At 45.3% G+C, this 24,188-nt stretch overlaps 1 protein-coding gene and 1 pseudogene across 2 annotated transcripts in view; both read right to left on the bottom strand.

Annotated features, from left to right (window-relative positions):
• The window catches only part of UBE2V1 (ubiquitin conjugating enzyme E2 V1), a 32,674-nt gene extending 20,987 nt beyond the window's left edge, over positions 1-11,687 (bottom strand). The window contains exon 1 of the mRNA XM_079783741.1: positions 11,623-11,687. Within this exon, the coding sequence (XP_079639867.1) occupies positions 11,623-11,644 (22 nt within the window). The 5' untranslated portion in view covers positions 11,645-11,687. The remainder of the gene's footprint in view (positions 1-11,622) is intronic.
• Positions 1-24,188, bottom strand: part of LOC307106930 (large ribosomal subunit protein uL22-like) — a 389,619-nt pseudogene that overhangs the window by 17,985 nt on the left and 347,446 nt on the right. The gene's annotated exons all lie outside the window — the stretch shown is intronic.

Here is a 24,188-nt window from a genome sequence, read left to right as displayed (position 1 = left end):
CAGGCAGAAATCAGGAATTTAAAAATATTTTAAAATTATCAGGCAATTCATTTAGTCTTTTCTGATATTTAAATAGAAGTGGCTAATTAGCACCAGGTTAGCTGGTATACTGAACTCTACTTGGTAAGGGACTACTTGGGAGCTCACCATGTTTAATGTACGTAAGGCTGAGCTCACTTCACACTTACAAATAAAAAAAACCACATATTTCAGGACTGCCATTTAAAAAAAAGTTTGCTAGGCTTTTTAACCTAGGCTTTTTTCCCTTTACATAAATTTGTCAGTAACATATGCACACACACACCTTTTTCAATGCAATAATTACCTAACACCATGCTAGACCTTATAGGGGCTATGAAAGAAAAAACAAAAACAAAAAACAGGCCTCCTAATCAGAGTATAAAGTTTCACTATGGAAGCAAGATATAAACATACCAAGTTCAACAAAATAAAACAGTATTAAAATATATGAGAAATACAATCTATCACAGGGCAATGTTTCTTAACTTTTGAGGGGGTGGGCGCTCATAGAACCCTTTGAATTTGATGAAAGCTAAGGAGGTGGGTTCATGTTACTAGGAGGGAGGGACTGGACTTTATCCTGAGGATAATTAGTGGGGAGCTGCAAAAGGCTCTGAGTAGGACAGGAGATAAGGCAAATCTCCAGGGTAATGTTCAGGATGGGCTGGAAGGCTTAGAGGCCAGGTTAGGGAAGTGCTACTGCTAACAGTCTCTAAAGCCAGAGGCATTTGCTTAGAGCAGGGGTGAGGAACCTTTGTTCTGACAAGGGTTACTTAGTTATTTATAACATCATTCGAGGGCCATACAAAATTATTACCTTAAAAATTACGTTGCTATTTAAAAAGCTCCTAGATTTATTGAATTTCAAGTCCTTTCTGCAGTTGCCTTGGCAGAGCCAGACCAAATTATATGGCCCATGAGCAAATACTGTGACAGGATATGTTATCAAACTTCTTACAGGCCTAGATAGGTAGAAAACAGAAGGAATATTAAGAGATTTAAGGCAGGGCATATTAATTTGCATGACTGTCCTGGTAGTTGCCATTTTTACAATGTGACATAAAAACAACTGGTCTTCACACCTTAGGCTTCAGATAAAATATTTATTGGAGGGGGGGATGAATGAGTAAAGGATAAAAAGGTATGCACACTCCATGTTATGAAAGATGGAGTCTTTTATACAAAAATTATACAAAGTCAACCCAGGCTTCCCCGTATGTATATACTCATATAAATGACATTTAGATACTTTTTTATGATCCCAAATAAGATATTTGATCTACCACTCCATTTCAAAAAGACTGGTCAGGGTAATGGCTATGTTATCTTTTACAAATAGGAATCAGAATATAGTATACTTTAGGTAAATTTCTTTAATCTCTTAGCAGAGAATTAAGAGCACAGGCTTAGACTCAAGTTCCCACTCCAGAACTTTCTAGCTGTGTGACTCCAAGTTACCTTGAGCCTCAGCAAAACAGGGATCTCAATATTCCCTGGCTCTATAGGTGACAGAATGAATGAATGAAGTAAAACCTATAAAGCATCTTCTGTAATACCTGAATCACCTTTATCAGCACTGAATTATCCATCATAAGATTAAAGAAACCCTCACTTGACCCCACATCCCTTTTTAGCTGCCATCTCATTTCTTTGTTCCTTCTTAGCAAAAAAACAAAACAAAACAAAACACCTCAAAAGGGCTGTCTATGCCGAAACCGGTTTGGCTCAGTGGATAGAGCGTCGGTCTGCGGACTGAAAGGTCCCAGGTTCGATTCCGGTCAAGGGCATGTACCTTGGCTGCGGGCACATCCCCGGTAGGGGGTGTGCAGGAGGCAGCTGGTCGATGTTTCTAGCTCTCTATCCCTCTCCCTTCCTCTCTGTAAAGAAATCAATAAGATATATTACAAAATAAAATAAATAAATAAATAAATAAATAAATAAATAAATAAAAGTGCATTTATGCACTTCAATGTATTTAAAAAAAAAAAAAAAAGGGCTGTCTAAACTCCTTGTCTACAATTCTTCACCTTACTTGCACCTACTCCAATCAATCAGCCTTTTCTATCCAGTCACTCACCAAAACTGCTTGTCAGGGGCACCAAGCAGCACCCTCTAGCCAAATCCTAGTAAATTCTCAGTCCCCGCTCCAAGTTCCTGGAGCTCTCAGTAGCACCTAATTACTCCCTTCTTTAGGTCTTTCTTACCTTAGCCACAGGTTCTCTTCTTGCCTCACAGAGGGCCCGGCTTCACCTCCCTGACCTCCAAACACTGGCTGCTGGGCCTCAGGGCACAGCCCACCGACCTCTGCTCCTCTGTCTACTCTACTACCCAAGTGATTTTACCTAGAAGACCAAGGAAGCTGATGACTCTTCAATTTGTATTTTCAACTAACTGCCAGCTAGACATCTCCATTTACTAGTAGATGCCTAACAGGCCTAACTCAAAACACCTCCAAACAGAACTCCCTTACACTCCTCAATCTACTCTAAAAACTACCCACTCCTCAATTTCAAAAATATAGCCCATTTACCAGATTGCTCTGGCCAAAAATCTTGGAATCATTAATAAGAAATCTTTCCTTTACATCCCATACCCAACCTATTTCCAAATAGATCCCAAATATGATCATTTTCACAATCTCCACTGGGATCACTGTAGTCCTCAGCTTCCTACCTGGTTTCTTAGTCGAACTGGTCTCTACTTATAGCCTATTCTCCACAGTGAGCCTTTAAAAAAGCAGGACATCACTCCCCTTAGATCCATCAGCCCCCTCCCCACTCAAAGCCCTCCCTACTGGCTTCTCCTTGCAACCAACATATATCCAAACTCCTTACCTCACCTACAGAGATGCACCTGCTTCTCCAACATCATTTCCCACCACCCTTCCTCTTGTTCTCACTCTCCTTCAGCCATACCATCAATCCTTAAGTTTCTGAATAAGCAAACTGACTTTGTTCCTTTGCACTTGCTGTTCCCTCACCCTAGAATTCTCTGTCCCAGAGCTGTAAATAGTTGGCTGGCTCCCTTAATCCTCGCTGAGGTCTAACTTCCCATTACCTTATCTTGCTTTATTTCTCTTCACAGTAATCATAACCACTTGACATTAGTTTATTGTCTGTCCCATCTGAACATAAACTCCATGAGGGTAAAACTTCATCTGTTCTGTATACTGCTGACTTTCCAACTTGAAGAGTGCTTTGCTGAATATGCACTCAAATGCTGGGTGTTAGCTTGCTGTATTATTTCAGAATGAATGATGCTCAATGTCACAAAATTCTAATTCTTTATTTCTAAAAATACAGTAGGGAAACATTCAGAGTACTATTAAAAGGAAGTCTAACATTATAAATATCACCAGAGGGGCTTAGTATGGAATTTAAATAGCCCAAGAAAAGTTATCCATTAAGTTTTGAATTTAATGATCTCAAAAAGAAACACAAATCTTAAGTTAGAAGCCAGGCAGTCTGCAGAGGTCCTCTCAGAGCCCTCCCTCCCCCATATACCTTTACCTAATGTCTATGCTGTACTCTTTCTTTTAAGTTTTATTTTCTTTCTTTTTTATTGTCTGACTCACTCTCTGAGCTTCTTAAGTTAGAGCTGTGACTCATTCAATCCTGCCTCCCCAGAATCTGGTATGCTGCCTGGCATATAATGGTACTCAATAAATGTTTTCCTGATTAAACAGTATCTCTTCCGTTCCTACTGTAAACTCTAATATGGTCTATTGTGGACAAAATGTTGGACTCTGATACTGTTTTCTATTTTGAGATAACTATTACTCGATAACTAGTTTTCTTGTAATTTTTTTAGTTTTCAGTTTTATTTTTTTACTGAAGTGTGCTTGAGACTTTTAGGGAAACAAACTGTAAAACAAACGATTCTTCACTATAAAATAAACTTTGTTTAATAGGATACATATGCTAGTATGCTACTGATATCCCAAACCATTTAGAAACTGCATGTAAGAGCATTTTACTCCAAATGGCCCAACCACATCCTAGGTCTAGAATTTTAGAGGTACTCCAGGGACATAAATCAAATATTAGTGGAGTTCAGAGATCCTGTAGACCTTGTGAGTACTAGTATATCAGTCACAAGTGAAGACTTCATCTCATCCCAAATGTAGATAGAGTATAAGCTCAAAATTGTAATATATTAATTTTAACAAAAGATTTGTGACTATATTAAAAAATTAAATCCACATATGCAAAAAAAAAAAAAAAACACCCAGAAGCTTATCACATCAGAAACCTCAAGAATACCCTAACCTATTTTTCTTCCTTCAGCTCTTTAATCCATTGAATCAACCTAAATTTTAAGATTCCTAACATTAATGTGTGAACCTGACTCCTAAAAGGCAGCTGGAGAAATAGCTTCAAGTGACAATACAGAGGATGTAAACATGGACTATTGTCAATCTTAACTATTAAAAAGTTAACCATGAAAATGTTAAGATAACAAATGTGCTATAATATAGTAATCCAAGATTTTTTAAAAAAGCAAACATTTGTTCCTGTTACTTCAGAATTCTTCTTTCAAGAAGGATTTTTTTCTGGATCTGTGTCAGTATCAAAAGTCAGCCAGTTATTCTCTTGGCTAAATATAAACTGAAAAGTCAGCAGCTGCAGGATATTACAAAGAAAATATGACAACTAGGTTGAAAAAGCATGAATATTTGATAGGGTCTTACACCATGTCATAGTAAAACATTTAATGCAGCAATTTGAAACTCACAACATATTAAAATATTTCTGGTACAATGAACAACATAAACTGATGAACAAAAATAGATCCAGAGACGTAGAAGCATCAAACAGACCATCCAACCTCAGAGGAAAGGCAGGGGATGGATAGGGAGGTAAGAGAACAACCAAAGGACTTGTATGCATACATATAAGCATAACCCATGGACACAGACAGTAGGGGGGGGGAGGGTGAGGGCATGTGCTGGGGGATGGGAAGGGCCAGGGAGAGGTCAATGAGGGAAAAAGGAGACATATGTAATATTTTAAACAATAAAGAATTAAAAAATATATAAGTACCAAGTGAAAAAAAATATTTCTGGTACAAAAAGGATTTTGAAACATCTTTTAGGAAAAGTATGATCACAAAGCAGGAGCTATTACAGCATACCAATATCAGGAAAATCTTGGCCTGGCCTGGGTCTTGATTTAAAATGGCAGAGCCTCAGAGGTTTCTCCTGAAAAGAAAGCTGCTAATTAAAACTGGTTTGGTTGCCCAGTCAGAAGACAGTGCATTGAGCTAGGAGTCTGGTTGGAAAATAAGGAGGCCTGGAAGGTGTACATAGATTCAATGTTCCTGAAGTTAGATATAAAGTTAGGGAAGTTAACTTTTACTTCTGAGTAACTGGCAAGTGCAGTCTAGCTACTTAGTTAGTGCTTGCCCGGAAGCATATTTTTTCTCTCCTTTTCTATAGCACCACCTGGGAACTTGCTAGAAATGCAAAATTTCAGGCCACACACCAGACCACTATACTACACCACAGAACTATTAAATGTGAAACTCGGAGGGTGGGGCTCAGCAAGCTGATCAACTCTCTCCAGCTGATTCTGATGCACACTAGTTTGAGAACCACTGACCTAAGAGGAAGAAATAGTGGCAATCATTCTTTACAATCAAGACAATGTGACAACAATCGGCTGATGACAAAACCCGGTGGTTTTTTTGCTGCTAGGGAGACCAAGGCCAAAGATTAGATTTTCTCTAATAGGGTGGAGACAAAGAATTAGACGTGGGAAGTGTCAGGACAGTAAGGGAAGGAGAGGACAGAGTTAATTCTATGCTCAAGTTGCTTTATAAATACCAACTAATCAAGACAAGAGCTGTCCTTTTTGAAAGGCTGAACAGCCACATCTGCTTCTGCCCTATCAGACATATTGTTTCTTCAAATATGTCAAGTTTATATATCAAGGTAAGACCTGGATTAATTTACTGTAACTTCAATATTTATGAAGGATCTACTATATGTCAGGGACAATGCTGAATGCCAGGGACTAGCAGAGAACAAGGCAGAATCTCACCTTAGTAGAAAGGCACAGAAAATATTCAAGAAAAACAAATGAAACTTCAGATAAAGTTAAGCACTTTGAAAGAGAACAGAACAGAGATGTGGTAATGACCAAGACTATTGAATGAGGTGGTCAGAGACGGCCTTTCTGAAAAACTAAGACCTGAAGAATAAGAAGCAGTTAGTCATGTGAAGATATGCTGGCAGAACATTCATTCCCAAAAGGAGAAGAGCAAAAGCAGAGGTGTGTAACATCACGTGAGGTCAGGGAGCAGGCAAGACCAAGACCACAGAAGGGTCTGTGGGCCTTGGAGAAAAAATTGATTTTATTCTAAGTGCAGTGGGAAAAGCTTTCTGCAGGGGCGCGGCAGTTTCTGTTTTATGGATCATCCTGCCTTCTCCATGAGGAATGTACTGGAGAAGGGCAAGGATGGAAACAGGAGGCTTCTGCAGTCTTCTAGGCAACTTCTATGAAAGATGGTTCTGGTTGGACAAGAATGACAATAATGGAGATGGAGAAGAGGAGGATTTGGCATCTGTTGTCTGGTCACACCTACTGGGCTTGTGATGGAGAGAATGATGAGGAAAGAATCCTGTGTGACAGTCATTACTACCTATCCATGAAAAACTAATCAGCCAAGGCAGAAATGTCAACAAGCATGCCAATGGCTGAAGGAACCTGAGATGCCTAGCTGAAGAACAGGCAACGGGGACTAGAGGAATGATAATACAGCCAAGAGCATGTGTCTTGGTTCTGTACCCTGGCTCTGCAAGTCACTGGTTCTGAGCTCAGTTTCCTCACCTTCACAACAGTTACCTGCCTCAAAGGCTTGCTCTGAGAAATGAGATAATGTATTTAATACGGCACATAGTAAGCCTTAGAAGTGCAGCTTAAAGAGAAGTCTGAAGGGCTTGCATATAAATGAAGACTAGAACCTACTTTGTACATGATATGAGGGAGTCCCAAGCCCAACGAGTATAAATTATTGAGTATAAGGTATAATCAAAAGCTTCTTTAGAAATAAACTTCACATTACTCAGAATGGGATTAAAAAATGGTTCCTGCTGCCGGTGGCAGATGCTTCTCATGAAAGCTGTAACCCTGTTCACCAAGCTTAACCATTCCAAAACCTAGGAAGAGAATATGCCCAACCCCAAGCCTTTCTGCTTCCTTCCTAAGGTACTGAAGCAGGGAGCGGAGGGAACTGAAGTCAAAACTCCTAGGCTCTAGTCTGAGTATCACACTGCTCCCTCAGCCAGCCACCAATCTCCCTCAGTTAATACTGTGGGGCCAAAACCTCCCTTGGTTAGCTTACTGGGTTGTGGAGAGTTGGATGAGATGACACAGCAGGTAAATCAAAGTGCTTGGAAAACTCTAAAGCACTATACAAAATATAGAAGTGTTAAAATATTTACTTCACCAATGTGCTGTACTTCACTGGGGTTTTTCAAAATTAAACAGAGGATTCCTGACCTCACATTTTGTATTCCACTTTTATCAAATTACTGTAGAGCAACATTCAGGTGAAAGAAAGAAAATGTGGCGGTGGAGGGAAAGAGTGGTTTTCAAGTTACTGTGAAGGGGAAAATAATGATCATCAAAATTAACCTTGGCAATCCCTAAGGAGAGCAATAGGTTGTACTGGCCCAGCAAAGCGTTCCCCCCTCCACAGCTGCAACAGATTGCTGTTTCTTCAGCTGAGCAATATATGAAGCAGCGTTCTTGAATGCAAGGCTCATGTTGTACAAAAGGAACTTAGCTACAACAGGCACAACAAAATGCTCACACAATGAGACACTCGGGAACAAGACCAACTAAGAGCCTACAGGTTTTCATCTCCACCTCTCTCTGGGGAACACCCTTGAATGGAATGGAAGATTACTTAACCTCCACGGCCCATATGGTTAAATTTTCATAAGCTGAGTGGGTGTATGAGGCCATGTCAATGTATGCAAATTTAAAATCATGCCCAGCCAGGGCTTACCCTTCTGGCATCCAGTTTCTGGTTATCTGTCAGGGAAGCCTGTGGGGTACTGGGTGAGAAAAAGGACCTGGCAGCCAAGAGCTACTGTATAAGGTCCTGCAATCCTGGACAAGGCACCTGTCACAACAAAGGCATTTGGAGGGATTCTAGTGGGCTTTTCCCAATCCCACTCTCTAGCATCTATGCAGAAATCACACCCTGCAAAACCAAGGGAGGTGGGAAGGTGTAGCCAAGTGTGAAAGCAGTGACCATAAAAAACTAAGTTCAGCCCTCACAGGAACTCAAAGGTTTCACAGCTGTTTCCTGGCAACCAGGAGCAGATTAATGGAGGGGCCTGTTCTAAACCTGACTAAGGAAGGCCTCAGAGCCCCTGACCACACCTCAAAGGCTTCTCAGGATCAGAAAGCAAAGAGGGTACACTCATTTTAGTTAACCCAATTAAAATCTTTCTGCTTCCACTCTTAGCACTCTGCACTCCTCTCATTGCCTAGGGGCACAGATCAGATCTTGCCATCCCTCTTTTTCAGACTCTTTACTCATTCATTCATTCAACAAATATTTACTGAATGCCTACTTCATACCAGGCACTTTTTCAATGGTTTCTCTTTACAATGAATAAAATCCAAAGCTACATTTCTCCAACTCACCATCCTTAATAGCTTCCCTTGTACACTAAGGCATTTATTTATTTATTTGTTTATTTCAACATGCCAAGCTTGGTCCTGCCTCAGTGCCTTTGCACTCACTGTCTCCTCCTCCTGCCTGTGACACATGCTGTAGGGTTGGCTCCTGCCATCATCTGTCTCAGTTCAAATGCCTTCTCTCAGAGAAGTCTTCCCTGATCACCTCTCCAGACACCCTTTATCACATCATACAACCTCCTTCCTGGTATTTACTGCTATCTGAAATTGTCTTTATTATTTACTCCTTAATGGCCTTCTCCCTGACTAGACTAGAAGCTCCTCAAGGACACGGGCTATGCCTATCTTGTTCACTATTCATAATGAGACATAGCAGGCTTGTTGTATAAACAGATAAAGGAGTTTGGGGAAACTCACTTTAAGGCACCTCTATCCATGTTATCTAACCCAGCAGTCGCCAACCTTTTGGACCTCACGGACCACCGGTTGGCGACGGCTTATCTAAACCATGCCAAGTGCTCCTGTAATTCCTCTAGACAGCGGCTGACATTGCTTTATCTGACCACCATTGCATTTACAAACCACTCTTCACTGGCAGGGCATCAAGAAGTTAGAATTAAGTAGCTGTTAAAAATTGCAGGTAGTCCAAGTGGCTGACAATAGGGCTGAGATGCAATACCACCATAATGCTGGCTGCTACAGGTACCCCGCTTTGACCCAGTTCATAGCAACCTGGCAGGGGTGTTACTCTGGTGAGAAGTTTTCCACAGGAGTCTGGCCTGACTCAGCCTCTCTCTTCTGCCAGTGTCTGTGGCAGTATCTTGGTAAATGAATTGACTCAGCACTGTTCCGACTGAAACCAAAACCTACGAAGATTGTACGGTCTCCTCTATCCTCTAGGAAGACCCTGCTACTTAAGTATAAAGGTAACTTGTGGTAGGTCACTTTAGTCAGATTCCCTACATCCATTTCCTTCTTTTCCACCCAACAATCAGACAAAGATGACACCGTGGGTTACCAGAGGAACAACATCCTGGAAAGATGAACTTCCCTCACCTTGTGCATTTTGTTAAAAAAATTATTTTTTATTGATTTCAGAGAGGAAGGGAGAGGGAGAGAGAGAGACAGAAACATCAATGATGAGAATCATTGATTGGCTGCCTCCTGCACACCCCCCATTGGGGATCGAGCCTGCAACCCAGACATGTGCCCCCGACCAGAATCAAACCTGGGACCCTCCAGTCCGAAGGCCAACGCTCTATCCACTGAGCCAAACCAGCTAGGGTACCCTGTGCATTTTAGGTCATCAACCCTCTTCTAACAGTGCTGCTGCCGTGTGGCCTGAAATAGCCAGAGGATTTCAGTACCCAGGCTAGTAGACCTGTTTACTTCCTCCATCAGAGCTCACCCTTACCTGGGAGGACCTCCTTGGCCGACTTCACTGGCCGGCACTTCAGGGTACACTTCACTGTCTCCCCCAAATCCCGCACTTCCAAGAATCCGATTCTCTTGTCTTATCAGCCCCTCTGGTGCTTCACCAGCCAATCCTCACCCCTCCTCCTCAGGAAGGCCAGTCTGAGTCAATCCCCTAATGTCCAGCTGCGGGATGTTAGGTCTGCAACAGACCTTTAGGATTTTCATTCTCAGGCCCACATTAGTGTGTAGAGCAGGGAATCCAGTCTCAGAATAAGGGCTGCTTCTCTTAACCTACAAGGGACTGGAGGAACGCCCCTCCCCTCAGGTGGAGCCCCCTCACTCCCTGTGGCCCAGCTTCCTTCCCTGAGCAGTCACCCAATAATCCGCATCTCATTGGCCCCTCTCCCTCCCCATGACCATCCGGCATACGGGGAACTTCTGACCTGAACCCACACGTCCGCTACCAGTGTCCACAGGAGTGGAAAGGGGTGCCAGGCTCCACGAAACAGACACTTCTAGGGGTTGCTTCCCTCACCCAATTAAAGGAGGAGATGCTTTCTCTCCCAAAGAAACAACTCTGAAACCTGGCCGTTTCCCACCCTTACCCACTCTGCATAGGCCTCCCCCAGTCGACCCCTCCACCCCCACCCAACCAGACGCCTTTGGGGCTCCCAATTCACCTATTTTCCACCCAATATAGCAAGTTTCCAGCTAGTGCCCCATTGGAGTGCCCTGTGTATGTCCTGCCCAGCTCTAGCCTGCCTCCTAACATCGAAGATCCGTGTCCTCAAGCAGGGGCTGGCAATGACGGCGTCCTTTCCCCATCGGCCGCACCAACCAGCACCCTCAGGAACCTGAGAGCTCTCCCCCCGCACTCATCGCCCTCAATCCCCGCAGCAGCAGCCAGCCCAAGGCTCCCCGTTTCTAATTAGAGATTTCCTCAGCTAACCCCATCCCAGGAACTAACCCTGGAGCCGCCCCCGTGGCCAATGGGAGATCCTTTCAATTACCCCTCCGGTTCCCGTTTCCTCCGCCCATCCATCCAGACCTTCCCATCCAGACCCAGCCAAACGGGCATCCCAAGGCTCCTCTTCCCCCCGGACCCACGGCACTCAATAAAGGACTCCCATCCGCCTTGGGGAGCCTCTCCTCCTCCAGTGAACCCCTCGATCTCCCCCAAAGAGCCGCCGGCCCCGACTCCTCAGGAGTGCCTCAGGGCTCCCCATTCGTCCGCTCCGGCCGCGCAGCAGCGCCACAGGGCCCGGCCCTTCCTCTCGGCGGGGCCCTCACGCCGCCCCGGGGAGCTTCTGGGCCTCACCGCGCCGCCCACAGGCCCCTCGGGCCCCCGCCCGTGCTTCCGGCCGCCGCCTGCTCCTCCTCCCCGCTCAGGCGGGCCGGGTCGCCGCCGCGGAGCCCGGCGGACCGATTCAGCGCAGAGGCCCCGGTCACACTGCAATGGCCTTGGCGAGCCCCTGAACCCCGGCCCGAGCCCGCGGTCCCGCAGCCGGCCGGGCCCGGCGCCCCTGCTCACCCGAGCCCGTGGTGGCTGCCATCTTGCGTCGCTGTCGCTCGAAGGCCGGCCCCTTCTTCACCCCCCGCCCGTTCCCGGGCGCTTCTGCGCAGGCGTGAGCGAACGCGCAGCCGCCGCCGCTGACGCCGGCTCTGCGGACCACGCGACCGACGCGGGGAAGTTCCCCCGCCGCTGTAGAGGGAGGATAGTCTATGCGTGCGCGATGGCCCCGCCACCTGCGAGTCCCTCCGGGCTCCGGTGCGAAGCAGGTACTGAGGTGCTCGGTGAGAAAGGCAGGGTGATCAGTTTGGGAAGGCGCGATTGTAAAAGAAAAAGAAGAAACGAAAGCTGTAAAAAAGCTCCTTTTCGCTCCGGGCACTTGGCTATGTGGTTGCATCCTCACAACATCTCTACCAGGTGGGCATTTAATGTGAAAAATGAAGCTGAGAGGGGTGAAGCGATTTATCTACACTCAGCTGTTTAGTAAATGAGTCAGAGTTTGAACCCAGGCCAGGTCGTCTTGCGTCCAAAGTGGATGCTCCCGCGCCAGAGGAGGCTTGTAGGGTGTGCAGCTAAATGATTTAAGGCCATTTAAGGTGGCAGGGAAAGCATTCATTCATTCATTCATTCGTTCGTTCGTTCATCCAAACAAATAATTAAATAAGCATCTACCACTGTGCTTGGTGCTGGGGTTGGATATACATGCCTGAAGAAGCAAGTCCCTGCTCTTACGGGGTTACATTCTAGACGGAAACAAAGTAAACAGGAAAGAACATAATTAGGATAGGATAGAGAGTAAACCAGGGAAGGGTGGTCAGACTCCTAAAGTGGTCACATTTCAAGGGAACTGGAATGATGAGAAGTAGGTCTGAAGGAGGAGGAGGCAGAGAAAACGGTTTGTTTGCAGGCCCTGGTGGTATAGCTCCACCATTGCTGTAAATGTTCTGAGAAGCCTTCTGTGGTAGTGAAAACAGGATGTGAGAAGTGAAGGGACTGCTTCAAGGTCATACGGCTAAACACTGGCAGAGGAAGCACGGAGGAACAAGAAAGCCGTAAGTCCTTGCTCAGCACATCCAATTCATCACCTTGTTCTGACAGCAGTGCTTCCTGAGCATTTCTCAACCCCACCCACTTTTCCTGCTTAGGGTAGGTTGCCCTTGTCTTCCACTTGGGTGACCTCAGCAGTTGTTATTCCTGCCACTGTCGTCCATTCTCTATATCGCACCAGAGTTTGCTCAGAAACCCTTCTGCTAAAACTTTCAGTGATTCACCACTCCCTTGGGATAAAAATACAGACTCTACAAATTGAGCGACCACAGAATAATCATCCAACAAGGACAATCGTCAGAATGAAAGGGGGCCTAGTATAATCTTGTCAGGACAACAAGAATAAACCAGGATTCTCCAAGGCAAACCAGGAGGGATGGCTACCCTATCCACAACCCCACACATAGGACCAGTATGGGGCCAATGAGGTGTCTAAGGTAAGGTGACCAGATTTTAACATTGGTAAAGCGGGACACCATTGACCGGGGGGGGGGGGGGGGGGGGGGGTTCTTTTTTAAAAAATATATATTTTATTGATTTTTTACAGAGAGGAAGAGAGAGGGATAGAGAGTTAGAAACATCGATAAGAGAGAAACATCGATCAGCTGCCTCTTGCACACCCCCTACTGGGGATGTGCCCACAACCAAGGTACATGCCCTTGACCGGAATCGAACCTGGGACCCTTGAGTCCGCAGGCCGATGCTCTATCCACTGAGCCAAACCGGTTTCGGCCCGGGGGGGGGGGGGGGGGGGGGCGGGCGGTCTTGATTAAAAATTTGGTCTATATTGTAATCGCTTTTGTTTTTTTTAATAAAAGGAAATTCACTTCTTAGATCATCGTTGAATTTGCATCCTCTTTTCTTACTCATGTTAAAAATCTAAAAAAAAATAATTTAAAATTATATTGTAAATTATTATATACATATTGCTTAAAAACACAGTAAGTAGGTACATAATTACATGAACATATTTTATTGTTAGTTTATAAATTAATTTGATTGTTATAAAGTAACTATATTTTAAAAATTATTTTAATCCTATATTTCTTTCTAAATAATAACAATACTAACTTGTATTATTTTTCCTCTGAATTTGCCGTAACGTAAGTTGTAAGTGTCACTTTCAAGGCCGGCGCTAGACTTTTTGCCGCCACTATAAAATACAAATAATACGAGTACTGTCTGCTAAATTCAAGAAAATTTATGTATTTATGAAATAAATAAATAAATTACTTACCTAAATTATCTGAATAGCTGATTTGTAATGACATCACTTGTTTAACTAGCTTACTAGACGCAGTACGATGTGTATCGTCTGAGAGACAGTTACAAAATGTTTTCGTCGTTGCCAATCCCCAAAAATGCCATTGTTCATTAAGTCCAAACAATGGTGGTCGAATTCTAACAACTGATCAACAATGCGAACTTTGATAAGCAGTTCTCGATAATCAGTTCTCAACAACTATTTGTTATTATTAAAGTTTAACATTATAAAATTAACAAAAATAATATAAAACTCATATCCTGGCTAAATAGCCACATGGCCGCCAAATACCGTATATTCTCTTCCCGTTCTCCCGCCGTTCCCTAGCTTGTCGTGCATTCTTTCCAAAAATTGGGACTTTTTTAAAATGCCGCGGGACGCTGGACAAATTGTTAAAAATCGGGACTGTCCCGCCAAAAGCGGGACGTCTGGTCACCTTAGTCTAAGGCCCCAAATTTAAGGAGGCTTTCACTCTGAGGTCCTAGCTCTGTACTTGCATGACCCTGTGAGTGAGTGCCTTCCTAACATTGGTACCCTGGGAACCTCACTTTTGGCCCCCTACATGGCACTGCCTGCGCCTCTGAGACTTGCTGTATCTCTCCTGTTACACTGGCCCTTTTCAAGGCCTCTGGAACACATGTCCTCTCCCTCCTCAGGGCCTTGGACTATGCTGTTCCCACTCTTCAGGTCTCACAGCCAGCATTGCCCTGTGGATTTGATTCTCAGAGTGCCATGTGTATGTCCTTCCCAGCACTGGCCACACACAATTATCTAGACACTGGAGGCCCAGTGCACAAAATTTGTGCACTGGTAGGGTCCCTATCAGCTGCCGGCCACCGGCCAGGGCCTTCCTTCATTCCACGCCGCTCCCTGGTGGTCAGTGCACATCATAACGAGCGATCGGACTCCTGGTCGGTCAAACTCCCGAGGGGACACTTTGCATATTAGATTTATACACACACACACACACACACACACACACACACTGAGTGGCCAGATTATTATGATCTCTGAACGCATAATAATCTGGCCACTCAGTGTGTGTGTGTGTGTGTATACATATATATATATATATATACACACATATATATACACATATACACATATACACACATATATATACACATATACACATACATATATATGTATATATGTATGTGTATGTGTATATGTGTGTGTGTATATATATGTGTGTATATACATATATATATTAAAGGCCCGGTGCATGAATTCGTGCATGGGTGGGGGCCGGCCATCCTGGCTAGGGGGAGGGGACATGGGCGGTTGGCTGGCCTGCCTGCTGGTTGAACTCCTGTCTAGGGGACAACTTGCATATTAGCCTTTTATTATATAGGACTATAGGCCCGGTGCATGAAATTCGTGCACGGGGGGGGGGGGTGTCCCTCAGCCCAGCCTGCACCCTCTTCAATCTGGGACCCCTCAAGGGATGTCCGACTGCCCGTTTAGGCCCGATCCCAGTAGGATTGGGCCTAAACGGGCAGTTGGACATCCCTCTCACAATCCAGGATTGCTGGCTCCCAACTGCTCGCCTGCCTGCCTTCCTGATTGCCCCTAACCGCTTCTGCCTGCCAGCCTGATCACCCCATAACCACTCCCCTGCCAGCCTGATTGATGCCTAACTGCTCCCCTGCCAGCCCGATTGCCCCTAACTGCCCTCCCTTGCTGGCCTGGTCGCCCCCAACTGCCCTCCCCTGCAGGCCTGGTCCCCCCAACTGCCCTTCCCTGCAGGGCTGGTTGCCCCCAACTGCCCTCCCTTGCAGGCCTGGTCCCTCCCAACTGTCCTCCCCTGCTGGCCATCTTGTGGCAGCCATCTTTGACCACATGGGGGCAGCCATCTTGTGTATTGGAGTGACAGTCAATTTGCATATTACTCTTTTATTAGATAGGATAGAGTCCTGGTGCACGAGTGGGGGCTGGCTGGTTTGCCCAGAAGGATGTCCCGGATCAGGGTGGGGGTTCCCTTGGGCATGGGGTGGCCTGGGTGAGGGGTCTGTGGTGGTTTGCAGGCCGGCCACGCCCCCTGGCGACCCAAGCATAGGCCAGGGCCGGCTGGAAGCAGGTATCTGGGATTTATTTATTTTCTATAATTAAAACTTTGTAGCCTTGAGCAGAGGCCAGGGTGAGCAGGAAGCTTGGCTTCCTCCATCACCGGGGGCAACCCAAGCCTACTGCTTGCTCCAGCTCCGTGGCCACCGCCATCTTTGTTGGGATTTATTTATCTTCTATAATTGAAACTTTGTAGCCTTGAGCGGAGGCTAGGGCTGGCCAGGGCAGGCGGGAAGCTTGGCTTCCTCCATCGCCGGGGGCAATCCAAGCCTCCTGCTTGCTCCAGCTCCGTGGCTGCTGCCATCTTGGTTGGGTTAATTTGCGTACTCCTGATTGGCTGGTGGGCGTGGCTTGTGGGTGTAGGGGAGGTATGGTCAATTTGTATGTTTCTCTTTTATTAGATAGGATATACATTGAGTGGCCAGATTATTATGTGTTCAGAGATCATAATAATCTGGCCACTCAGTGGATAATTCCATGTATCACATGATTCAGGTTTACCTTGAGGAGAGGAGAAAATATTTGCCCTGGACTTTGGGTCACTATAAAGCAGTGATGGCAAACCTATGACACGCGTGTCAGCACTGACACGCGTAGCCATTTCTGATGACACGCGGCCGCATGCCGAGGATGAAACATTTGCGACTAGAGTCTTGGAGTTAGTTTTTTCCTCAAAGTGACACACTACCCGAGTTATGCTCAGTTTTTTGGCGAAGTTTTGACACACCAAGCTCAAAAGGTTGCCCATCACTGCTATAAAGCATCAGGTAGCAAGGGGGAAGCATATGGGCTCCTAAGGTGGACTCAACTCTTCATTGTCATTTTCTGGGTTGGAGTCCTCCTTCACTACTTTCTTTGCTGTATGACTTCAGGCAAGAGACTTGAACCTCTCCTGGTGTTAGTTTCCCCTTCTGAAAAGGATTAACTTAACCTCATAGGGTAGCTATGGAGATAAAATGCTTTGATAAAACCCTTTGGCACAAGGGGAGGAGAAGATACTAGAAGAACTGACATTTACCAATATATATCCAGCTTTTAATCCTCACAACTGAATGCTGCAACTCCTAGGAATACAGTATCCCCATTTCAGAGATGAGGACACTGAATCTTCAAGCTATCAGATGGAGAAGCGAGGATCAAAACACCTCTTATCCACGATGCTCACAAATGTTTACTTGCATAGGTCTCTTGGTTTTTATAGGGAATTTCTGGCAAGCAAAATTGACACTAAAGCATATTCCTATGCAAAGCACCTTGCCAGGGGAAATAGGTTAAGGAGGACGGCCCTGGGGCATACTTATTATTGTAGTCCAACGGTGACGCAGAGCCTGCTGGGAGTTGTAGTCTCCCTTGCTTACACTCTCTCAGAGAGGCTTTGCCCCCTCACCAGAGGTCACAGCCAGTCCCCAGTGCACAATTCTTCTGGGGTGCCTAAGCCAGGTCTTAGCTCTGAGGCAGTAGCTTCAGCTGATGAGAATAAGATAATCCAAAGTATCAGATTGTTGGAAAGATTAAAATAGTTGATAGGACGAAACCGGTTTGGCTCAGTGGATAGAGCGTCGGCCTGCGGACTCAAGGGTCCCAGGTTCGATTCCGGTCAAGGGCATGTGCCTTGGTTGCGGGCGCATCCCCAGTGGGGGGTGTGCAAGAGGCAGCTGATCGATGTTTCTAACTCTCTATCCCTCTCTCTTCCTCTCTGTAAAAAATCAATAAAATATATTTAAAAAAATAGTTGATAGAACTAAATAATTTAGAAAAGGGCTTGGTGCAGAGTGAATGTTATATGAGTACTAGAGGCCTGGCGCACGAAATTCGTGCATGAGTACAGTCTCTAGGCCTGGCCGGCGATCAGGGCCATCTTCCTTGGCTGCTGACAGCTGGCCCTGCCCCCCGCCACCACCCACCCCAGGTTCCCCGTTCGCCATCGGGTGATCAGAGCCTCCCGGCTGGGGGGAGGGACCAAGAGGTTGGCCGTTCCACCCACTCACTGGCCCCGCCCCTTGCCACGGGTCACTCTCTGTGTGTGGGGTGACCAGTAGGGTGGGGGCCTTGGCCTGGTGCCACCTGCGTCTGTCGCCACTCACCCTGGTTCCCCATTCCCCATTGGGCGATCAGAGTCTGCCGGCCAGGGTAAGGGACCGAGAGGTTGGCCGGCAGCTCCTGCATTGAGTGTCTGTCCCCTGGTGGTCAGTGCGCATCATAGCTACCGGTTGTTCCGCTGTTTGGTCGATTTGCATATTACCCTTTTATTATGTAGGACTAATGGCCCGGTGCACGAAATTCGTGCACATTAAAAGGGAATAATTAGAGGAAATATTTTAATATTGCTATTTGCCCTTTCTCTATAATAGAAGTATCAGAGATGAAAGAAAATTAGTAAAATGTATATGAAAATAATATATAAATTTATTGCCCGCGGGGACACAGCGTCAAGTCCCGCCGGTGCTGTGAGACTCAGAGTCAAGTCCTGAGTGTGGGTATTGGCTGCCTCCTCCCTCCTGTCAGAGTCTGGGCCGGCGCCCAGGGGAATGCACTGCCAGACCCAGTCAAGTCCCCGCCCACCTGCATGCACCTTGCCACGCATGCAGCCCCGCCCACCCACGCGCGCCTTGAAATCGTTCGAGACCCAGACCCGCCGGTGCCCGCAGGGACGCAGCATCAAGCCCCCGCTGGCGCCGTGCGGGACTCCCTCGAGTCGAGTCCCGGAGTCCCACCCCGTGAGGCCGATGCCGCGGGGGACTCCCCCGAGTCCCCGCACACCAGCATGTGCCTCACTGTGCACACAGCCCTGCCCACCCATGCGCGCCTGCTGCACATGCAGCCTCCTGGTGATCGTTTGTTACAGCGTGAGGGCGTCATGACCACAGGCTTTTTATAATATAGGATTAGCTGCCATTTTTATTTAACATGTTAAGCTTCTAGTCAGTCACCAGTGACTGACACTATACTTTCCATCCGGAAGTCAAAACAGGCTGGGCGCTTAATGTGTTAAACCTCAGTGATCCTTGAAAAGTAGCTATTCTCATCTCCATTTTTCAGATGAGGAAAATGAGGCTCGGAGGAGTTAGATGGCTTTCCCAGAGTCACACAACAAGGAAGGAGTAAAGTCAGATTTGGAATCCAGTTCTCTTAATCCTGGGGCACCTGCCTCTGTAGTGGGAGAGCTGGATGGTACCTGGGAGGCTTTAAGCAAAACGTGCAGCTTGGTTGAGTTGGGTAGCAGCAAGACTGGAGGCGGGGAGTCTGCAGAGGTGTGTTGGACAGCACTGACTGTCAGTCGTCCAGTCACCATGTCCTGCCTGCTCTCAGAAGCTGGGTTTTGTTTAGGAGGCCAGAAGGTCCAGTGTCTAGGTGTGAATCAAAGCCAGTATTGGGCACTGCTGTTTCCTTTTGCCATTGATTGATCCAGTGGTGTGCCTGTGACCTAGTTTTTCTGTTCAATGAGTTGGGGAGAGGGCATGTTTGGAAAGTTTTACTCACCTGATACAGCCTTTTTTACCCCCCTTTCCTCCTTCCTGTAATATGAGGTTGTGATGTTTGGGGCTGTGATAATTATGATGAAACCATGAGGCCCGACCCTGAGGCCAAAAAGCTGACATATCGAAGATGCCAGCACAGAAGGACGACAAGAGCTGGAACTTGGATGCTGTAGTTGAGCTGCTGAACAAACTCTGGGGCTGCCTACCTACAGGCTTCTTAGGACAGGAGATCAGTGTTTTTATTGATTACGTTGCTCTTAAAGGTAAGTTTTTGTTGTGTGTGGCCAAAGTATGCCTAATAGATACAGGAAGCTGGCACAGTGCTCCAGTCAAGAGATATATAGACATGGACCGTCCCACAGCATCCCTTCCAAAACACTGTTCTCAACAAGGTGGGAAAATGTTTGGGCAGGTTTGGAATCTCTGGGATGTGAAAGGCATGAATAGTTTTAAAAAGTATACTCAAAATGTAAAAAATGCAATATACTTGACAAAACCTACAGTATTATTTTTTAGTTCTCAAACTCTAATGTGCACACAGATCACTAGGAATCTTCTTAAAATGCAGATTCTGGTGCCATGGGGGTGGCGGTAGGGGTGTTGAGATTCTGTAGTTCTAACCAGCTCCCAGGGGATGCAGTGCTGACGCATGGAGCACACTTTGAGTAGCAAAGTTTTAGATAACATTATATGATTTTGTTTATATTTCCAATTTAAATACTTTTACATTGATTTTAGAGAGTGAGGAAAGAAGAAGGAGAGAGAGAGAGAAACATTGATCCTGCACACCCCCTACCAGGATTTAGACCCGCAACCTGGGCATATACCCTGACTGGGAATCTAACCGGCAACCCTTTGGTGCAAGGAATGATATTCAATCACCTGAGCCACACCAGCCAGGGCTATATTTCCAATTTATAGTTAAGAAAAAAATCTCAACCTCATGCAATAGCTTTTATAATACAAACTACAGAAAGTAAAGCTGACGAATTGTTGACAGGAATTGTCATGGGCATCCAGAAAGCAGAGAGTAGACTACCTGGGGAGGTGTCTGTGGTTGATGGGGTGTGTGACACATTTGCTAGTGTCATTTTTAAAAAATATATATTTTATTTATTTTTTACAGAGAGGAAGGGAGAGGGATAGAGAGTCAGAAACATCGATGAGAGAAAAACATCGATCAGCTGCCTCCTGCACACACCCCACTGGGGATGTGCCCGCAACCAAGGTACATGCCTTTGACCGGAATCGAACCTGGGACCCTTCAGTCCTCAGTCCAACACTCTATCCACTGAGCCAAACCGGATCAGGGCTTTGCTAGTGTCATTTTATGGCACATACATAGAGTTAGGTCCTCTTGGGGTGTGTCTGAAGTATAGCATTAACATATTTTATTTACTGTTTGATGTAGTTGTTAAAATATACAACCAGAGCCCTAACCGGTTTGGCTCAGTGGATAGAGCATCGGCCTGCAGACTGAAAGGTCCCAGGTTCGATTCCGGTCAAGGGCATGTACCTTGGTTGCGGGCACATCCCCAGTAGGGGGTGTGCAGGAGGCAGCTGATTGATGTTGCTAACTCTCTATCCCTCTCCCTTCCTCTCTGTAAAAAATCAATAAAATATATAAAAAAGTAAAATAAAATATACAACAGAGAGGGACTGGAGTGGATGGGAAGGGGGTCATGGTACAGTTCATTCGCTCCTCTATTGCTGGGCATCTGGGCTGTTTCCATTGGATTCCTCCTATACAATTTATTTCTGTAATGTCAAAATTTTTGTATCATTATCATCTGTTACTTTTGTGGTCAGGGAAAAATAAATAAAAACCAGGGGTCTTGAGTGGGGGGAAAACAAAAAGGATAAAGTTCCTGAATTTATAAAGCACCCTTGCAACTCATTAAGAAAAAAAGATAGCCCCAAAGAAAGATGATAATCATACAAACATTATTGGAGCATTTACTGTGTTCCAGGAACATAGTGTTTTGGTTGTATTAATTCATTTAATCTTCACAACTATCCTATGAGATAGGTACCATTATTATCCCATCTTACAGAGCAGGAAACTGAGACACGGAAAGGTTAAGTAACTTGCCCAAAGTTACAAGCTTTGAACCCCAAGCTCTTAACCACCACTACCCTGCCTCCCAAGAAAAATAGGAAAAGGACAAGCACAGAGTAAGGAAATGAGATAAGATATCCAGTCTCATTCAACATACTGTATTTCAATGATTCTAAAATGCAAATATTTACATTCAAACATCTGTGAAATCAGGATGCATCTTACCATCAATGAGATCTTAGATTCAATGAAATACAGTAAGAGAAATGCAAATTAAAACCACCTATCAGATTGGCAAAGAACAAAACACTCGATAACACACTGTGTTGGCAAGGGTGTGGGAAAACTGGCACTCTTCAAAGTTGTGAGAGTTTAAATGGGCATGGCCACAGTGGAAGGCAATGTGGCATGAGCTATCAAAATGTAACACACGAACACCCTTGGCCCAACCATTTCTGAGGATTGACCGCTCAGGTCTACTGACCCTTATGAGCAAACACTTCAGTTCTCCCATGCACATAATAATAATTTGTATTACCGCCCTGACCAGTTTGGCTCAGTGGATAGAGTGTCGGCCTGCGGACTGAAGGGTCCCAGGTTCGATTCCGGTCAAGGGCATGTACCTTGGTTGCGGGCACATCCCCAGTAGGGAGTGTGCAGGAGGCAGCTGATCGATGTTTCTCTCTCATCGATGTTTCTAACTCTCTATCCCCCTTCCTTCCTCTCTGTAAAAAATCAATAAAATATATTAAAAAAAAAAAATAATAATTTGTATTACCAAGACTGAAAACGACCCAACACTCAAGAGAGGTGAGTTAGAAAATGCAGGTCCATTCTGAAGTTGGAATGCTACACAGAATAACGAAGTGTTGGTATAACACTGTCTCCAAAATATATTGAATGGCCCTAGCCAGTTTTGCTCAGCCTTCGGACCAAAAGGTTCCCGGGTTCGATTCCAGTCAAGGGCACATACTTGATTGCAGGCTCTTACCCAGCCTGGGCCCTGATCAGGGCTCATGCAGGAGGCAACCAATTGATGTGTTTCTCTCACATCGAAGTTTCTCTCTGTCTTTCCCTCTCTCTTCCACTCTCTCTAAAAAAAAAGAAAGAAAGAAAGAAAAAAACCCAATGGGAAAAATATCCTCGGGTGAGGATTAAAAAAATTAATATATAAATAAATATATATGTATACATACACACATATATTGAGTGAAAAAAGGTAAGGTGCAGAACTGTGTATATTATAATCTACCTATTTTAAGGGGGCGTCAGACATGCCTCCCTGCCTACATAAAGGACTTGCAAGGGTCTTGTTGAAATGATGGCCTCTGGGGAGGGGAACTGAGGGCTTGGGGGAATGAAAGTAGGAAGCAATTTACTCTTCACTCTAGATCAGGAGTTGGTTAAGTCTTTCTGTAAAGAGCTAAATTGTAAATATTTTAGGCTCTGCAGGCCATTTGGTCTCTCAACTGCCTCTGAATTGAACAAGCAGCCATAGACAATATGCAAGTGAATGGGTGTGGCTGTGTGTCAACACAAAGTTACGATCAATACTAAAATTTGAATTTCATGTGTTAGGAAATATTTTCCCCACAACTTGATTTTATTGCCTTTTCCCCCCAACTTTAAAAAATGCTCATAGGGCCAAAACTGGTTTGGCTCAGTGGATAGAGCGTCGGCCTGTGGACTGAAAGGTCCCAGGTTCGATTCCGGTCAAGGGCATGTACCTTGGTTGCGGGCACATCCCCGGTAGGGGGTGTGCAGGAGGCAGCTGGTCGATGTTTCTCTCTCATCGATGTTTCTAGCTTTCTATCCCTCTCCCTTCCTCTCTATAAAAAAATCAATAAAACATATTTTAAAAAAAATGCTCATAGGCCCTAGCCGGTTTGGCTTAGTGGATAGAGCGTCAGCCTGTGAACTGAAGGGTCCCGGGTTTGATTCTGGTCAAGGGCACATGCCCAGGTTGTAGGCTCAATCCCCAGTAGGGGTCGTGCAGGAGGCAGCCAATCAATGATTCTCTCTCATCATTGATGTTTCTATCTCTCCCTCTCTGAAATCAATAAAAATGTATTTTAAAAAATAAGAGAAAAAAAAATGCTCATGGGTTAGAACAATTCCCCGATATGCCAAGATTGTGGGTTCAATCCCCGATTAGGACACATACAAGAATCATCCAATGAATGCATAAATAAATGGAACAACAAATCAATGTTTCTCCCCTCGCCTTTCATCTCCCTCTTCCTCGGTCTCTCTAAAAATCAACAAAAGAAATTTATTTAAATGCTCACGGGGTCATAGAAAAACAGGTGGAGCCAATTTGGCCTACTGGCTGCAATCAGCTGACCTCTGCTCTAGACCCTTTTATATTGCTTGATTCTAATTCTTTACTTTTTGTATGCATTACTATTACAAAATAATGCTTAAGAGGGGAACTTGAAATTTTATGTTTATCAAAAGGAGATGGGTTAAAGTTGGGTGCAGGTACCCTGCTCAGACCCCTCTAAGAAGTGAGCACAGAGAAGGATGCACGACGTTCAGTTGAGCTGGAAATCCCTGTTTTCCTGCACTACCACCTGCCCCACTCCACCACCAGATAGCAGCACAAATCCACCGAACACCCGGCCATCCCCACACCAGCTGGGAAGTCGGGGCCAGAAGTCAACTCACATAT

The sequence above is a fragment of the Cnephaeus nilssonii genome (genome assembly GCF_951640355.1).
Source record: "Cnephaeus nilssonii genome assembly, chromosome: 11".
Lineage (NCBI taxonomy): Eukaryota > Metazoa > Chordata > Mammalia > Chiroptera > Vespertilionidae > Cnephaeus > Cnephaeus nilssonii.
This window is presented reverse-complemented; position numbering and strand designations above follow the sequence as displayed.